A 19239-nucleotide genomic window follows, 5' to 3' on the forward strand; every position below is an offset into this window, starting at 1 on the left:
TATATGACAATGGTAAGTGTGGCCATTTTGGCCACGGCCTTTGGAGAACAACGGTATTTGGTACCAAGGACCTTACCGTTTCCGACAGGGTGCCGGTTCCTTTAATCCAACCCGTCCAAAAATAGCTCGACGTATACCGGTTCTTCAGGGAGACCCGAGGACAAGGACTTCTTGGAGAAATTGAGTGCCCGAATGGAAATCGAATTTCGCGGGTAGAAGTCGGAAAGGAACTTGTTACTCCACACAGGGAGGGAGGATAGTTATTAGGATATTTTTAGGGGGGATTTTTTTTAAATTTAGTACACTTCCATGTGTAATAATTAACCGTCCACCCTTAAAATATGGAAATCTGCTGTTGATGTTTTTAGTAATTCGGTTATAAGCGAAGCTAACGGATGCATAATTCTTTCAGATTCACAACAATGAGGTTTTTAGGGAGGATAGTTTTGTTGTGTTTTGTCGGGACGATAACTTGCGAGAAGGAGTCGACTGATCTGAGGGGGGTTTCACTTCACCTTAATTTTGTACACTTACATGTGTAATAATTAACCGTCCACTCTTAAAACATGTAAATCTGATATTTTCATTAATGTGGTTATAAGGGAAGCTAATAGATGCATAATTGTTTCACATTCACAACAATGAGGTTTTTAGGGAGGATAGTTTAGTTGTGTCTTGTCTGGACGATAACTTGCGAGAAGAAGTCGACTGATTTGAGGGGACTTTACTTCACATTAATTTAGTACACTTACATGTGTAATAATTATCCGTCCACCCTTAACCCTTTGCGGACGAGACTTTTCCATTATAAAGGCTTTTGGGTGACTATTTGACGACATTCGTCCGCAAAGGGTTAAAATATGGAAATCTGCTATTGATGTTTTCAGTAATTTGGTCATAAGGGAAGCTAACGGATGCATAATTGTTCCAAATTCACAACAATGAGGTTTTTAGGGGGAATAGTTTTGTTGTGTCTTGTCGGGACGATAACTTGCGAGAAGGAGTCGACTGATCTGAGGGGGTTTTACTTCACCTTAATTTAGTACACTTCCATGTGTAATAATTAACCGTCCACCCTTAAAATATGGAAATCTGATGTTGATTTTTTTAGTAATTTGGTTGTAAGGGAGGCTAACGGATGCATAATTGTTTCACGTTCACAACAATGAGGTTCTTAGGGAGGATAGTTTTGTTGTGTCTTGTCGGGACGATAACTTACGAGAAGGAGTCGATTGATTTGAGGGGGCTTCACTTCACCTTAATTTAGTACACTTACATGTGTAATAATTAACCGTCCACCCTTAAAATATAGAAATCTGCTGTGGATGTTGTCAGTAATTTGGTTATGAGGGAAGTTATCGGATGCATAATTGTTTCAGATTCACAACAATGAGGCTTTTAGGGAGGATAGTTTTGTTGTGTCTGGTCGGGACGATAAGTTGCGAGAAGGAGTCGACTGTTGAAAAGGCTTCACTTCACCTTAATTTAGTACACTTACATGTGTAATAATTAACCGTCCACTCTTAAAACATGGAAATCTGATGTTTTCAGTAATTTGGTTATAAGGGAAGCTAACGGATACATAATTGTTTCAGATTCACAACAATGAGGCTTTTAGGGAGGATAGTTTTGTTGTGTCTTGTCGGGACGATAACTTGCGAGAAGGAAGAGGAGGGCGACACTTCCAGCGCTTTTCTTGAAGCAGCTCAAGTTCTCTTCAGCAATAAAGATGCCGTGGGTGGTCTTCAAGGTGTGGCGAATGCATTTATGCAATCCGATGCAGGAAAGCAGGTACGAGAGAATATCGTTGATTAAAGTGATATATTAGTGGATAAATATGTTACAATCAGAGGTTGTCTTCTAAATGCCCGGAAGCTCGACGTTAAAAAGCTGCTGATATATTATTTTAAGATCTGATTGAGATAGAAAAATATTTTGAGAAATTCTTAGTTGCAAATCAACACGCACATTTTCGTTTTAATATATCTACAATTGTTATAACATATAAAGTCCGCAATGATAATTAAGCCATGGCGTGACAAATTTATTCTGCAATATGCGTACATACATTGCAGACATTCCGTGCAGCAAATTGTTTGTAAATCGATTTTCCTCGTCATATGATGATTATGAATTTCTATCTGGGAAAAATTGCATTAAAATGATTTGTAGATGATTATGAAACGAGTACGTATAGACAAATTTATCTGACGCACTGCCGATAAACAATTGCAGTGTCCTTAGCTCATATTTGAGTCATGGCGCAATGGAAACGGGAACATGAAACAACGTCATATTTACCTCACATTTGTAGCATTAACTAGCTTCATACAATGTCATGGAATGATGTTATAGCTCCTGTTAAATTTTCCATAAATGATTACCTCATAAATGTCAATTATGGCATAACTGGCATATGACTCAAGTAGGGGGTAAACATATTGCTGCAACCACTTGTGACAAATTAATCGTTAATTTTTGTTAAAATTCATTCTGCAATATGCCAACATGTATTGCAGACATTTCATGGAGCAGATGGTCTGCAAATTGTTTGTAAATCGATTTTTTCTTTCATGATATGATGATTTGTATCTGGGTGTCTACTTTCCCGATGTTTTAGAAGGAATCTTGAAATTACTTCCTACTATTGTTTATGCAGTTACAATAATAATGACAATGTTTTTTGTAACCTTTTATTTCTCTTTCAGGTCAATGATATGCTGACAGGAGGAAAAGCCAATGGCGATGGAATCGGGGATATCATCTCCGGATTGGGCAGTCTTGTCACCGGTGCCAACAGTGGCTCAACATTGGGTTCGATTTTCGAAAGTTTAACAGAATCGGGGAACAACAAAAGGGCCAAAAGAGACCACGGAGATGAATCTAGTGGAGGCATCGATTTTGACACCATGATTAATCTGGCTAGCATGTTCATGGGTCAAAAAAACGCCGCTCAGGGACTCATGGGACTTATGCCGATGATCCTGCAGAACATGGGAGGTGATTTCGAAAGTTCCTCCAACGACAAGCATGATCATTCTGGCCACTCTTGGTTCATGCCCCCTGTTCTGGAAAGCATCCATGTTATGTGGGACCATTTCAGGTACATATACTTCTGCCTGGGTCTCTATTTACACGATATTAATTTTTTTACGAATTTGTTCTCTCATAAAACGTAGTCTTAAGGTGATGCGAAAGTGGAGTCAAACAAGCGTTACTCGTTAATGAAACTTTCATCCATGTTATGTGGGACCATTTCAGGTACGTATACTTCTGCCTGGGTCTCTATTTACACGATATTTATTTTTTTACGAATTTGTTCTCTCACAAAACGTGCTCTTAAGGTAATGCGAAAGTGGAGTCAAACAAGCGTTACTCGTTAATGAAACTTTCATCCACGTTATGTGGGACCATTTCAGGTACATATACTTCAGCCTGAGTCTCTATTTACACGATATTTATTTTTTTACGAATTTGATCTCTCGCAAAACGTACTCTTAAGGTGATGCGAAAGTGGAGTCAAACAAGCGTTACTCGTTAATGAAACTTTCATCCACGTTATGTGGGACCATTTCAGGTATATACACTTCTACCTGGGTCTCTATTTACACGATTGTAATTGTAACGAAATTATTTCTTTCCCTGCGATTTAGAACAGAAATTTGTAACAATTACAGACATACAGTACCTATTGTCAAGTTTACATTTACCATTCCATGTAGTTAATTTCACCATTTCTGTGGTTTTACTTCCCATAGAATTTTAACCATGTCACTATAATAATTGTAACTAAATTATTTCTTTCCATGCGAATTAGAACAGAAATTTGTAACCATTACAGGCATACAGTACCTATTGGTAAGGTTACATTTACCATTCCATGTAGTCAATTTCACCATTTCTGTGGTTTTCCTTCCCATAGTATTTTAACCATGTCACTATAGTAATTGTAACGAAATTATTTCTTTCCCTACGTATTAGAACAGAAATTTGTAACCATTACAGGCATATAGTTCCTATTACCAAGTTTACATTTACCATTCCATGTGGTCAATTTCACCATTTGTGTGGTTTTACTTCCCATAGTATTTTAATCACGACACTATAGTAATTATAACCAAATTATTTCTTTCCCTGCGAATTAGAACAGAAATTTGTAACAATTACAGACATATACAGTACCTATTGCCAAGTTTACATTTACCATTCCATGTAGTTAATTTCACCATTTGTGTGGTTTTACTTCCCATACTATTTTAACCATGTCACTATAGTAATTGTAACCAAATTATTTTTCTTCCGTGCTAAATAGAACAGAAATTTGTAATATAGTTCGTTTTCATTTGTTTAACAGCAATTCCGAATTAGGACAGACCCTCTGGAAGAACAGCGGCTTGGCGAACATTGTTGGGATGATGTCCGACGAACATGGCCGCATTCAGTACGAGAAAATCATGGAAAGCTTTGAGAATCCCACTCTTCGCCGTCGATGGATCAAGTCTCTGACGAATTTTGTCGCTGAATGGATCTCTCATATTTCGGATCCAGCCACACAGCAACGATATCTGACGACGGTTCAGTACGTCGGAAACAGCTTCCTAAAATCTCAGGGATATCCTAAGCCCGTAATGTTCGACTCTACGAGACCAGCGGATAGTCTCTCCAGGTAAAAAAATATCCATCTAAATATTTTAATTATACATAACTATATCAATACCGTAATAATTCTTCTCGCATCATAAAATACATGCAGAAAAATATTTGTTTTGAATCAACAGAATTATTGTTGGTCCAACCATGCCCACCAAACACACTATGTTACAATTACATAACACTGGAATAACATGATATATAACGAATGTTATTCGAAAGATACATTAAGGTGAAGTGAAACACCCTTCAAATCAGTCGATTCGAATACAACACTTTTTTTAAAGGGTAAAAGACCAAACTGTCCGAAACTTTGACACATCACTCCTGATCGTCTAAGAATTGTCCTGACACATTGAAAATTTGGATTTTTGAACAAAATTTTTTAACTCAGCCCAGACAAGAACCAAAATGGCGTCGAGCTCTCATATTTCGATCAATATACAATTATCGAAGGCTCCGAAATGAGAAACGAAAGGGTCAGGACAATTTTACGAGAATTTAGAACACTCTGGTAATCGATAAATTCGCATTTGAACGAGATAAAGGTAAAAAAAGTGTTGTATGCGCTTCTATGCTAAAACGATGGTAATACAAAATCTCGGAGTGAAAATTTAGTTGATATGGAAAACACAGATAGCGTTGAGGGTCTCTCTGAAGTCAATTAGGGTTTCAGAAAGCATGAATCCAGAGGTTTTCTAGAGTTTTACTTCGAGTTCTTTACGATTATTGTATGAAAATGACGGGTGGAGTATGTCATTTAGTACAATACCCAATTTGAAGGCTCTGATATGAGAAATGAAAGTGTCAGGACAATTTTACGACAATTTAGAACACTCTGGTAATCAAGAAACTCGCATTTGATCGGGATAAAGGCAAAAAAGTGTCTTATGCGCTTCTATGCTAAAACGATGGTAGTACAAAGTCTCGGAGTGAAAATTTAGTTGATATGGAAATCACAGATGGCGCAGGGGGTCTCTCTGAAGTCAATTAGGGTTTCAGAAAGCATGAATCCAGAGGATTTCTGGAGTCTTACTTCGATTTCATTATAATTATTGCACGAAAACGACATGTGGAGTATGCCATTTAATACAATACCCAATATAATTCGATACAGCTGTCAATATAAAAACTAACGTTGACAACGTAGGCATCTATAAAAACCTCTTTTACCGACGTCGATCAAGTTCTTCGACGTGTTTCACTTCACCTTAGAATGAACAGCGTTTCTTTTTTCAAAAAGGGAATATCTCTTTCATAACATGCGGTCTTACATTATACCGTGCCATTCAATGTTTTAATTAAAAACGTGTCTTTTTACAGATTAATCAACGCCGTGGCGAAAAGGCATCTGAACATGAAAATAGACAGCTACAAGTACATCAAACCTGCGGTAGCTTATTTCCAGGAATTAATAAACCTTGCTTCGGAAAAGGGTTTCATTATGTCGCGAGTAAATGCCATGGAGCTTAGCAACAAACTAAGTGAAACCATCAACAATGATCTCATCGCACCTCTCCTTAAGGTAAAAACATTTTCAGGTCCTTATTCCAACCACACTTTTAAAGTTAAGAGACGTCTTTTATGTTATCCTTAATTAATTGCAACTAAAAGTAATCTTTCGATGCAAAATGAGAGATATAAGTAAAGGCATAAATCTTCAAATAAATCATCAAGAGGTACTTTGATTTTTTGCAACTGTTGCTAATCAATGATTCGAAATTTGTTGATATATTTGCATACGCAGTTGTGTTAAATGACACCATATTGTATACATCTATTATTCAATTATGGGGGAAGGTCAGTTAAACCAATGAAAAATGCGTTTTTTACCCCCTTCGTTTTTTTAAAAAAACCGAACGGACATGTTTTCCTTCAATTATTAATTTAATTAGATAGTTATTCATTAAATAAGATAATTATTAATATTTTTTAGGTTTACCGAGGTTACAAATGGGCAACGAAGTCACCTCAATGCGCTAGTCATATCTTATGCGTTATCAACAGTCAAAGTACAGAGGGTGATAATAAGAGCATGTCCTCACTACGCAGTGGTTTGACAAAATTGGCGAGTTTCCCAGCAGCTTGGGCCATCAGCAACAAAACTGGACAGAATTTCTGGACATTGTATGGAGCTGTTCAGGACAATCAGAAATGTTTTGTAAGATTTACAATATTTTCATAAGCTAACGAGATACGTGACTAAAATTTTGATTGGCTGAAAGGAGGGGTTAGCCATTATAAATTTAGGATTCTTTTATAAATTTAGGATTTTTTAATAAATTACGGATTTTTTTATAAATTTTGGATTTTTTTATAAATTTCGGATAATTTTATAAGGTTTAGGATCCTTCCTCATACGTCACTTTTAGAGTTAAAACACGTCTTTTACCTCTAAAAGTGAGGTATAAAGACGGGCTTAAGGTGAAGTGAAACCCTATTCAAATCAAGAATAAGTCACTTTTTTTTAAGGCTATTGAATTGAAATGTCCGAAACTTTGACACATGACTCGTGATCACCTAAGAATTGTCGTGATACTTTCAAAATTTGGATTTTCGAAACAATATTTTTTTATTTAACCTACACCAGAACAGAAATGGCGTCGAGATCTTATATTTCGATTAATATACAATTATTAACGGCTCTAATATGAGAAATGCAAGTGTCAGGACAATTGTACGACAATTTAAAACATTCTGATAATCGATAAACTCGCATTTTAACGGGATAAAGGCAAAAAAAGTGTCGTATGCACTGCTATGCCAAAACGATGGTAATACGAAGTCTCGGAGTGAAAATTTAGTTGACATGAAAATCACAGATGGCGCAGGGTGTCCCTCCGAAGTCAATTAGGGCCTCAGAAACGATGAATCCAGAGGGTTTCCGGGGTTTTACTTCGATTTATTTATAATTATTATACGGAAACGGTAGGTCGAGTATGCCATTTAGTACAATACCCAATATAATTAGACACAGCTGCCGATATAAAAACAAACGTCGGCAACGTAGGTATTTAGAAGAACCTTTTTCACCGACGTCGATGCAGTTCCTCGATGCGTTTCACTTCACCTTAACATTTTAAGACTTGATCTTCCTACTGTTTAACGATTATAGATAACGAAATATAGATCATAACACATTAAAGCAATTTTCTTTTTTTTTCTAGCACATTTTACACTAAAATAATTATTTTACATTACTTCTAAGCATATCATATATTCATATAATATTGTCCACTATTTCGTCTATCGGGAGTTATTGGATACTTAGTTGGTTTCCAACTCTTTGTCAATTTGTAGCCAGCTCCTTAGTGTAAATTGTGCTAGAAAAAAAAAAGTGCTTTAATGTGTAATGATCTATATTTAAAAGTAACATTAAAGAGGATGAAATAATATTGAGACATTTCACATTTCAGGAGATGTACCCAGCGGACTGCACGGCTTTCCACGAAGAAGAAATTAGAGTGACTACGGAATATGCTCATAATGAGCTTTAGTGCTTTAATTGATGAGCAGGATTTTCTCATTTGGGCGGAACGACAACGTCTTTCCATCTTCACTACCCCGAAAGGAATTATCGTCTTTAGGGGGCTAGTGGGTTGTGAAATGCGTTTTAATTAACAGTAAATTTAAAAGAGAATTAAATGGTACAGGAAATATTTATCTACTGAGCTGTTTTATTTCATGATTTAAGCAGAATTAAAAGCAAAAGAGTTTTAAAAAGTTTCAAAATGGCGGACTTGCGAAGGACGAAAATTTCTGATTTTTGTTTTCATGACGTACATAATTCCAAGAGTATATAATTGCAAGATTGAAACAAAATGTCATCAACAGTACATTTTAAAGAGAATTAAATGGTATAGGAAATATTTATCTACTGAGCTGTTTTATTTCATGATTTAAGCAGAATTGAAAGCAAAAGAGTTTTAAAAAGTTTCAAAATGGCGGACTTGCGGAGGACGAAAATTCCTGATTTTTGTTTTCATGACGTACATAATTCCAAGAGTACATAAGAGTAAATAATTGCAAGATTGAAACAAAATGTTGATGCTTTCAGATACTAGGGGAGGATATTTAAGAACAAATTACACGGCTCTTTGACGATAAATAAACTCAGACTTCAGTAAAAAGAGAAGTCAATGGTTAATACCTTTTCATTGCTCTTTGTACTTGAATTGTTGATATCTTTCGGATGAAAATTTTCGCTAAAAATCCGTGCCATCGGTTTTTAAATAATGGTATTTAGTTTCAAAGATCAGGTTAACTTTTTATTTCGTACTTGCCGTTCCCCTGGAATGATACGTGAACAAAAATCGAGAATTTCCCTCCTCCACGAGTTAACTCTACTTTGAAACGATATAAACATTTAATATATCCATAAAACAGGCCCGTAAGAAAATATTTCCTGTATCTTGTAATCCACTTTTAAATCCACTTTAATTAAAACGTATTTTACAGCCTGTTAACTCCTTTAAGGAATCGACCAAACGTGAGAAAATATTATTCTCCACCCTGTTCAACATTTCTTTTATTCAAAAAATGTTGACAAGACAATATTGAAGAGATTACTTCCGTGACTGAAATTATTCTCATAAATTTTCCTGGAATCGCGTTATGGTGAAAATGATGGGTAGACATTGTTGTTCTACGTTTTTCTGGCCGGTTTGTGCCCGCGAAATGGGAAACTTGTTGACAAGTTTAAAGAAAATAGTGTCGAGTCGCCAAAAAACGGGAAAGACCCCATATTATCAGTGGTTAAGAATGAATATGAAATATCTTCAAGCGTACTTTGATCATTAAGAAATTGTAAATAAAATCAATAACGTCTTCATCCGTTTCGCCAAAAGATCAATCTAATCCATGTTTTTCTCACTTTTGTGCAGTGTTTAGGTTAAAGTTCGATTAACCGAAGCTAAACGATCGAATTTCGCTGGTGCAGTTTTAGGTTAAAGTTCGATTAACCAAAGCTACACAAACGAATTTCGCTGGTTAATCCAAACGGCGATTAATGGAAATTAACCAACCGTTAAAATGTGGAGGAACGTGCAACTCCTTGTAACCGAGGATTAGTTTTTGACCGAGGTTTGTGGAACCGGGCATTGATATCGTTGATTTTTACCTCGTTTGTCCATACGAATGTGGAAAAATGGACAGCACCGAAGAATTTTGCACAATTATAAATATCCAAAAAGGTTTTCTCTTATTCGTTAGAAAAGCTTGACCACAGAGTCGCGCAGGGGAAAAAAATGAACTACGTACAATTAAATTCGCACGGCAGGGCCTAATTATGTTTACACTAGTGTTAATTGTAGTACGAACTTATGATAGACGTTCATGATATTGCATGATATCGTCAGTGCAATATGAGGATGATTTCGTGGTGCTCGCAGAAAAAATCTCGTAGTTCCCTTTTTTCTTTCACAGTTTATTTCCATAATTAATCAATAGAGTGGTAACTTGTAAAGATTCCGTTAATAGGAATAATCGATATGCATTAAAAGGCACGTTATTTGCAAACGATTTGCCTGCTCAAGAGAGCTACTCGTTTTGTCAGGACGGATGTGTGATCACGCTGTAAAAATTAATTATTAAAAGCCACACTATTTGAGATCGATTTGTGTAATTATATAGAACGTGTGTAAATTTGCTCGTGCTTGTGATTTGAGTTTAACGCTAATCGGTATTATTCTTAGAGAAAGATGTCATGTTACGTCAAATTTACATCGGTCAGATGTTACAATTGCATCGCTGGAATTCAGATTAAAATATTCCAATTAGGTATCGCTGGAAAATATTGGAAGTGGTTAACGCCAATTATTTAAATACTCATCTAAAATGTTGAATTTGAAAGCGAACTAGTTTCGCCTGATTCGTTAATGTTTTACGAGAAAGCAATATATTGCTCATTGCAAGTGAGCCGTTAAGAATGATGCAATACGTTCCATTTATCACAAAAATTAAAAATAAAGTCTACAAAAACTGTTAGTCTAAATAAGAGTAAATAACAAAATGAAACGAACTCTGACAATTTTAACATTGATTTAAATCATTGGTGTTGGCTTTCTCACTATCTCTTCCGCTTTGACTAGATTAACTGCGAAATATCGCAAAACAATCGCATGAAGATCGTCCAATTAATCATTACTCAATATCGAGGATTGATAACTTTGATAATTCAACTTAAAAATTAATATGCAATACTTTGCAAGTGGTTTCTATGTAATGAATCCAAGTTTTACTCGTTCCCATCGTCTAATGGGTTTGCGCACTTATGTAAATGCGGTGATTGTCGACGTCGCCGGGCACAGTATCGATAATGCAATTTCCCAGCTCTAGGTCTGTAAATATTAGATAAAAACCGAATAAAGTGTTCGTGAAATGTAGACAAGTGATTCCTGTCTGCATGTCCTGATTCCTAATTGATTCCTTCCAGGATTGTCTTTCGAATTTGCGTGCATTATTTCCTCCTGATATTCTTGCAAGCCCATTCTAGACCTTCCTGTAATAAAAAATAATTTCTAGAGTATAGAGGACTTTCCTTGCTACAGAATTAAAACGTTTTCTACAGTAATACTACTCGGTATAATATAAAGGTACAGAAAGTTCCTTTCAAGATTTCTTTTTTAAACTCGAATGACTTATTTTCTTAATTAAATCTTAATAAAGTTTTAAATATGACGGTATATTAATAAACGTAACATTTATATTAACAGTACAAGGTTCTTTATCCTGAAAAAATGGCATTACTAGGCATCGTTTTGATGTTTCACAGTGAACCACATAAAAGCTTTAGCTGACGAGTGAAGACCATTTCATTCCATGTTTTCTTTTTGCATAAATACATTTTTCTTACTTGGGGTTGCTACTTTATTATGTTATGTACAATTAGATTATGTGCAATGAAGCGATAACATCATGAAATAGCATAAAAAGTTCCACTCTATGGGTCTTTCCGGAAAATTTTAATCCTACGTTTCCTTGCCAAGTTAGTGGATAGTGACACTAGCGATCCTTGCGGGAAAAACTTGTAACTCGATTATGCAACATGGCGGCACGTACAACATAAATCAAATGTGGTATTATGCGTGGTACAGTTGGAAAACACAAGTTTTGCCTACACTTTCTACAATTTTACGAAAAGTGTACACTTTCTTTAGACTTTCTACCCTCGACCCCGAGCTAGTGCAAGAAGGTTAGCCCGCGAATTTGGCGGCAAATTTCAAAATTGAAAAGACCAACAAACAGGAAAATACAAAATGTATGCCAACGTCTCAACGTAATATAAACAGAAGTAATTATTAATGCATCTTCTTCGTGTATAGAACGACTTAGCGTTTTAGTTTTGTACGTAATGTTTGAAAGAATTTACAATAATTATGTATTACTACCTAACCGCGATTGGAATGAACTAACCTATAATTTTTCCCTGTTGTAGTTAAATTCTTTTTTATTCTCCTGCAATAATATTCTGACCCTTATCGATCCTCAATACCTGAAATTCGTTAAAGGAATGATGTCGACGAAAGTGTATCTACCCTTCTGCACTTTTCAAGAAAAGTGTAGTACCCTCGTTACCCTCGAGGGTAGAAAGTGCAGTCAATGTGAACAAACCTATGGTTCTGATAGTGGCTGATAGGAAGGTATTCGTGTCAGCTACTGTATAGGTATAAATTACGTATAATAAAAAATACCTTGACACCCTTTCCTTCGGTGGCGATACAAGATTGTATCTGCCAATCACGATCCTTGATTTTGTGCAATCCCAATCCTTCTGCAATTTCAGCCGCTGTCACAGCTTGGCTTAAGTCTTGTTTATTAGCATAAACCAGTAATGGTACCCCACGTAATTTGTCTTCTAACAATAATTCCGCCAATTCTTGGCCTGTTTCGTCTAATCTTTTAATGTCGGCACTATCGACCACGTATATCTATCGGCAACGATACATTATTTAAGTAACTAGGTAAACCATGTTAAGGGATAAATCTTAGTTTAATTACCAAAACGTCAGTGTTTTCGAAATAATTCCTCCAATAAGGTCTGATCTTTCGTGCTCCACCGATATCCCAGACATTCAGCTTAATTCCTTCGCTTTGAACACTTTTTATATTGAAGCCTTGAGTCGGTGTTACCTAATTTCAATTATAAAAAATCATTCACTTCATTCCGAGATTCTGAGTTCATTTTATTAATCAAGCAAACGAATGCAAAATATAAAAATTAAATATCACTTAATAATACGTTTACCTCTACCTGTACTATATTCTGTACATTTGAAGGTGAAGTGAAACCCCCCTCAAAACGGTCGATTTGAATAAAACATTTAGAACACTCTGGTAATCAGGAAACTCGCATTTGATCGGGATAAAGGCAAAAAAGTGTCTTATGCGCTTCTATGCTAAGACGATGGCAATACAAAGTCTCGGAGTGAAAATTTAGTTGATATGCAAATCACAGATGGCGCAGGGAGTCTCTTTGAAGTCAATTAGGATTTCAGAAAGCATGAATCCAGAAGATTTCTGGAATTTTACTTCGATTTCTTTACGATTATTGTATGGAAATGACGGGTGGAGTATGTCATTTAGTATAATACTCAATATAATTCGATACAGCTGTCGACATAAAAACGAACGTCGGCAACGTAGCTATTTAGAAAAACCTCTTTTACCGACGTCGATAAAGTTCCTCGACGTGTTTCACTTCACCTTAACAATTGTAATTACCTGTGTGATGTCCTCGTTTGCCAAGGACTTCAAAATTGTTGTTTTTCCGGCATTATCTAAACCGAGCAGCAGAAGTCGCAACTCTTTGTCCGGATTCGAGCGTAATTTCCGTAAAATCGAGAGCAGTCCCTAAGGATAAAAATGATAATACATATGAAAACATATTTTAGATATATTCGAATGAAATCTACAAGACATCTTAAAAAAATCTATCGCTTGAGATATTGAGCACGGATTAGAAAGAAATATTTAGAAATTATTCTGCGCTACTGGGGAATGAATTTGAATTTATCAACCTCGATTAAATTTTTCAGAGCCTTTCATGTCGTCTTAATGGATTAAAACCTTGAAAGGAAAGGCAGGATATTAACTGACTAGAAGCAACGAATAAATCGATGGAAATTAACCTCCTTCGTGATCGAACTTATGAATTATTACTCGAGTGTACAAGAAAGAACATATAGAAGGAACGTAGTTCTTCATTTTTATGCAGTACTGTCGTTATTAATTAGTTTTTTATTTATAAAGTAAATTCTGTTTAAACTACACCAATAAATACCACATCAGTTACAATACTGTCAACCATAAAGGGATTGCATCTTTCAATGGTAATTTAAATTATGCATTGAAGAAAAAAATCTCTGATTTAGTTTTGTGATAATAAACGACTGCGTTAATTTCTTTACAATTTTTTAATAATTTTAATGATTTCGTTCATATGAATGTGACATATTATATGAAGACGAGAGAGAAATTAAAAGAAATCAATAAGCAAAATCTGAATTTTCATGTTTATTCGAAAACGCTTGTAAATCTAAGATATTAATTTGGATGTTTTGTGTACAATTGATAACTCGTATTAACATTTTCATAACGACCATTCAGGTTGGTTAAAACCTTTTGTAGTTGCTACGGGTTTAGTAGATGTTATGAGTATGTTAGATTGTTAAAAACCGATTAAGTATGCAATTTGTTAAAAGTTCTTTATCACACATTCAGCGAAATGTTGACTTTCTAGGCGAAATTAATCAATGAATGACTTTGTTACGCACAAAATTGACTTCGGGTATTAATAATATTAATGGACCCTAGTAGCACAAAATATCAAAGTTGGAGTCATTTCTTTTTTAATGGAAACCAAACAACCTTCAGAATTTTCGAAAGCTTTCATTTTCCAGTTTTAAAAATCGGCGCGAACAGATTTCGCCGTTATTTTGATACATTTTAAATCTTTTATCTAATAGTTTGTTAAAAACGTCAAACACTGTCTACCAACTTCCTTAAGGACTTCCAAAACATTGTTTCATAAAAGTCGATCGGATTCCAAAAATACCCGCCATTTTCTTTAACGTACTAACATTAATAAGCGCTTGTTAAATTTGGAGTTATTTCTTTTTTAATGAAAACCAAACAATCTTCAGAATTTTCGAAAGCTTTCATTTTCCAGTCAAACACTGTCTACCAACTTCCTTAAGGAACATTCAAAACATTGTTTCATAAAAATTGATCGGATTTCAAAAATACCCGCCATTTTTTTAAACGTACTAACATTAATAAGCGCTTGTTAAATTTGGAGTCATTTCTTTTTTAATGAAAACCAAACAACCTTCAGAATTTTCGAAAGCTTTCATTTTGCAGTTTTAATAATCGGCGCGAACAGATTTCGCCGTTATTTTGATACATTTTAAATCTTTTATCTAATAGTTTGTTAAAAACGTCAAACACTGTCTACCAACTTCCTTAAGGACTATCCAAAACATTGTTTCATAAAAGTCGATCGGATTTCAAAAATACCCGCCATTTTCTTTAACGTACTAACATTAATAAGCGCTTGTTAATGTTGGAATTATTTCTTTTTTTATTGAAAACCAAATAATCTTCAGAATTTTCGAAAGCTTTCATTTTCCAGTTTTAAGAATCGGCGCGAATAAATTTTGCCATTATTTTTAACCGTTTTAAATCTTATATCTGACAGTTTATTAAAAACGTCAAACACTGTCTACCAACTTCCTTAAGGAACATTCAAAATATTGTTTCATAAAAATCGATCGGATTTCAAAAATACCCGCCATTTCCCTTAACGTACTAACATTAATAAGCGCTTGTTGGAGTTATTTCTTTTTTAATGAAAACCAAATAACCTTAAGAATGTTCGCTTTCATTTTTCAGTTTTAAGAATCGGCGCGAACAGATTTCGCACCACACAGTACCCAGTGTTACCAATTACAACATTTCAGTGACAATTACAAAGTGTGTACAAGTAAGTCATGTCTTTAAGATTATTATCAACTTTCCCGATGTAATAATTGAAGATAGACAAACAGCGAATGACTATAATGTGTAAGTCTGGGTGAGTTGAAAAATGATTCTGGACGTGAAATAAAACTATCGATGTGACGCAGAATAAGGTTCAAGGTGAGGTCAGGTTATGTTCGTTCGAGGCAGTGCCGTGAAGTAAGTGGAAGGTGTAAGCATGGGTGAGAAATTCGAAATGGCGATACAAAGTGCTTCAATCTACATGAAGTTTACCATTTCTTTTTGCTGGTGGAATAATTGGGATGAAAATGTGAGCCGTTACGGTCAGAGTCCTTCCGTAGAATCGAGGTTTCTGTTTGTTTGTCTCGTAACTAGGGCGAGTGGAGACATCTGCCGAGCATTCAAGGCACTTCGTGTGCACAGGGCGTTTATTACGTATTTTTGACGAGAGCGCTCACTTCTCGCACTTTCATCTCGCGTGGGTTTATTCGTCGAGTTACGTATTCGCTATATGAAAGAACGAAGTCACTAGCTCTTTCGGTCTAGTTATATTGAAATAAAGGTACATACCTTGTAAATCGAAAATTGTTGAGAGATAGGGGGTTATAGGCAGGAAAGGCGGGAAGATGAAAAGCCGTTAAAAGTAAAGAAGAGGACTCGAGTCTATCTATACTTTTTAAATATGTATTACATTCATATTTACATGTACTATAATTAGAAGTTCAACAATAGAATTTTCTTACCGTGTCATGTAAGCATGAATTATTTAACATTTTTCAATGTTTAATAAAGTAACATAACCTCGCGATAACAGAAACTAACCTGTACATCCTAGTAAATTCCCTTTCTTCTAACGAAAATGGGTCTGAGGCATCACGTAATTCCTTTCTTCTTCTAATAAGGATATTATTACGTCCCCGAATACGATTGTTGATTTTTCGGCTTAAAAAAGAAATCACCGCGAGCAAATCCAAAAGCTAGCAAAACGACAATGTACATTATGCGCTTCTGTTATTAGAATTGAGTTATAACCGTTTGGAATATTCATAGCGATTCCAAATATATTCTGGAACATTGTGACGAATAAGTAAAAGTTATTGTTAAATTTTCTGTTCACAGATATAATAATGCCATTGTACTATTCGGGGTTAAATGCCAGTGCCTTGTTTTTAACCGATGATGAACCAGTGGTTATTGTCGATGGATTTAAGGAAATACCATTCAAAGGGCTAACCTCATTTGGAATAGGATGGAATTATTTTCTTCTGTGGAAAGAGTCGGAGCTTTACATTACTGGGAAACTCAATGTAAATGATATATGCATTGAAGAGCAACCTCGACTATTAAAGATTCCAGAGAAAGCACAAGAGTAATGTATTTATATATAAGTTATATCTTTCAATGGTAATTTAAATTATGCATTGAAGAAAAAAATCTCTGATTTAGTTTTGTGATAATAAACGACTGCGTTAATTTCTTTACAATTTTTTAATAATTTTAATGNTCAAAAAATATTGTTCAATATAATGCGATTTTACCAATTGGTTCGTAATTTTAACGATTCGAATATTCAGGCGATAATTTTATGTTTGTGCGCAATATTCGAAAAATAAAAAATACCGACGGTGGCGACGTTATAGATAACTGTAAACAACGGTGAATTAAACGGTATGATTCACACTTTTAGGCCCAATATCAACTTAACCGCAGTTTAACTGGTTTACGCCCGGTTTAATCCTGTTAGAAACCAATTAAACTTCGATTAACTCTAGTTATGGAACCGGGCTTAAATCCAAACCTTAAGGCCCGGTTCCACAGCTGGAGTTAATCTGAGTTTAACCTGTTTACAGCAGGTTTAAACCAACTAAACTCCGGTTAACTCGAGTTATGGAATCGGGTTTTAATACGCGTACTAAATGATCAGCGTAAACTGAGCTTATACTGACTTCGTCCCCATCGTATTCGAAATCCAGGATTTATCGGATCCAAACCCAGTAAATCCGAATTTAAATGTCGATCAAGACGCTCAGAATCGAATCTGCGTATTTATTAATGCGATGGAGACATACCATTTACTAAATCCGGACCCAATAAATCTCGGATTTAGGTTGCGATGGAGACGTAGGCATTGTATAGGATTTCTAGTGTTGGCTATGTCTTCCACTTCAACGTGCTTCAACGTGATCCGTCATCGCGGATCCATTTTAATACATTGAGTTTTCCGGAGATGCATTTTATTCACTTTTCACATATCTCTTTGATATCCTTTAGTTATTTCCAGAAAAACATAAATGTTGTAACCAAGACACTCGGTAGAGTTTCGAGCCAAATACATTTGAGCGAGAAACTCGTAGTGTCGAATGATGAGCGAAATATAACTTACGATTATGTATACATTAAATAATGGCTATTTTACAACAATTTAACGTTTGAAAGACAATTAAGTATTCAATTATGTACAGAATGACTGCCGGGTGGGAGCTGTGCATGAATTTATTGTTGTGTCAATGTAGACACAGAGATACTTTCTCGTTATGAGAAAGCTTTTCCAGGTGGATTGGTTACAAAAAATATTATGTTCTTGTGGGTGAAACTGCCAAATCGCTCCTTGACATGCCTTACATTGGATGGTGGTTTCACCCCCTTAAAGTGTTTAATGGCAGATAAAAAAAATACGTGTCGCTTAGTTTTTTGTCCACTATAACATATTATTAAAGAAATCAAATCGAAGAGATCGACCTGGGATACCTTCCTCGTACGAACTTTGTTATAGTGTATTGTATAATATGTGTAGTGTATAATATTTCATGCACTACGATTTACATAATTTAAATGTTTTATTTAACGTTCATTTTAGTTGTAAGGAGGCAGCAGTTGGGAGGGAAAGTATTATGATCGTTTCAACGAGTAATGACATTTGGCAATATAAGATTTATGATAATGTATGGAGGAAAATTGCAAGTTTCATTCCAAGAAACGATGATTCCGATGAGGAGCATGTTGTGAAAATCGTCCAAGGCGGTTGCACTGTGGCTTTAACGAATTTGGGTAAATAGTCTGATTATAATACAATACTTATAAAACATGTTTTAATGGTTTGAAAGGGAATACCTATCATATAAGATTATCAATGGGTTAGTTTTTCGCTATTTTTTGCGATTAGTGCAAAGAGTTCCTTGAAACTGTGATAAGTGCATGCCCAAGTCAAAAAGACTTATTATTGATTTATACAACTGTATATTACAAATTTTATGATGTCATGATCACTAAAACACGCTTCACAGGGAAGATTGAAACACTATTTTATTAATTTAAAATGATAAGGAAAAATAGAAATTAATTTGATTTTTCAAAAAATATTGTTCAATATAATGCGATTTTACCAATTGGTTCGTAATTTTAACGATTCGAATATTCAGGCGATAATTTTATGTTTGTGCGCAAAATTGGGATGAAAATGTGAGCCGTTACGGTCAGAGTCCTTCCGTAGAATCGAGGTTTCTGTTTGTTTGTCTCGTGGTAATTTAAATTATGCATTGAAGAAAAAAATCTCTGATTTAGTTTTGTGATAATAAACGACTGCGTTAATTTCTTTACAATTTTTTAATAATT

General features: G+C 35.1%; 3 protein-coding genes across 9 annotated transcripts; 2 read left to right on the forward strand and 1 right to left on the reverse strand.

The window, feature by feature from the left end:
* The first annotated feature begins 1387 nt into the window (after window positions 1-1387).
* Window positions 1388-11033, forward strand: LOC105701497. The gene is made up of 6 exons (XM_023433636.1): window positions 1388-1791; window positions 2709-3103; window positions 4355-4666; window positions 5974-6175; window positions 6587-6811; window positions 8067-11033. The coding sequence occupies exons 1-6, from the start codon at window positions 1606-1608 to the stop codon at window positions 8145-8147; spliced, it is 1401 nt and encodes a 466-aa protein (XP_023289404.1). The 5' UTR covers window positions 1388-1605; the 3' UTR covers window positions 8148-11033.
* On the reverse strand, window positions 11026-15988 carry LOC105701500 (ADP-ribosylation factor-like protein 3). Of its 2 annotated transcripts, none has more exons than XM_012428294.1 (5): window positions 15901-15988; window positions 13372-13500; window positions 12649-12780; window positions 12342-12578; window positions 11026-11149 (listed from the first exon to the last, which is right to left on the reverse strand). In XM_012428294.1, exons 1-5 carry the CDS (start codon window positions 15901-15903, stop codon window positions 11108-11110), a joined length of 543 nt encoding a protein of 180 aa, XP_012283717.1. In that variant the 5' UTR covers window positions 15904-15988; the 3' UTR covers window positions 11026-11107. The 2 variants fall into 2 exon arrangements, with proteins under 2 accessions (XP_012283717.1, XP_012283719.1); XM_012428296.1 differs by having other exon boundaries at window positions 11107-11145.
* On the forward strand, window positions 15600-19057 carry LOC105701501. 6 transcript variants are annotated; one of them, XM_023433639.1, is made up of 3 exons: window positions 15600-15631; window positions 16747-16996; window positions 18485-19057. In XM_023433639.1, the coding sequence occupies exons 2-3, from the start codon at window positions 16755-16757 to the stop codon at window positions 18681-18683; spliced, it is 441 nt and encodes a 146-aa protein (XP_023289407.1). In that variant the 5' UTR covers window positions 15600-15631; window positions 16747-16754; the 3' UTR covers window positions 18684-19057. The 6 variants fall into 6 exon arrangements, with proteins under 6 accessions (XP_023289407.1, XP_012283720.1, XP_023289405.1 ...); XM_012428297.1 differs by having other exon boundaries at window positions 15621-15711; XM_023433637.1 differs by having other exon boundaries at window positions 15626-15721.
* The last annotated feature ends 182 nt before the right edge of the window (window positions 19058-19239 follow it).

Source organism: Orussus abietinus, unplaced genomic scaffold (genome assembly GCF_000612105.2).
Source record: "Orussus abietinus isolate OABI.00-Male unplaced genomic scaffold, Oabi_2.0 scaffold942, whole genome shotgun sequence".
Classification (NCBI taxonomy): Eukaryota; Metazoa; Arthropoda; class Insecta; order Hymenoptera; family Orussidae; genus Orussus; species Orussus abietinus.

What these genes read in the sequence shown, in the direction of transcription:
- LOC105701497 (XM_023433636.1), top strand. Translation starts at nt 1,606, where the DNA reads ATGAGGCTTTTAGGGAGGATAGTTTTGTTGTGTCTTGTCGGGACGATA. An exon ending in TCATCGCACCTCTCCTTAAG is followed by an intron (nt 6,176 to 6,586) that starts GTAAAAACATTT and finishes AATATTTTTTAG; the next exon opens with GTTTACCGAGGTTACAAATG. An exon ending in AGGACAATCAGAAATGTTTT is followed by an intron (nt 6,812 to 8,066) that starts GTAAGATTTACA and finishes TTCACATTTCAG; the next exon opens with GAGATGTACCCAGCGGACTG.
- LOC105701501 (XM_012428297.1), top strand. An exon ending in ATTCCAGAGAAAGCACAAGA is followed by an intron (nt 16,997 to 18,484) that starts GTAATGTATTTA and finishes CGTTCATTTTAG; the next exon opens with TTGTAAGGAGGCAGCAGTTG.
- LOC105701500 (XM_012428294.1), bottom strand. An exon ending in CAAACGAGGACATCACACAG is followed by an intron (nt 12,781 to 13,371) that starts GTAATTACAATT and finishes AATTGAAATTAG; the next exon opens with GTAACACCGACTCAAGGCTT. An exon ending in CCGAAGGAAAGGGTGTCAAG is followed by an intron (nt 11,150 to 12,341) that starts GTATTTTTTATT and finishes TTTTTATTACAG; the next exon opens with GAAGGTCTAGAATGGGCTTG.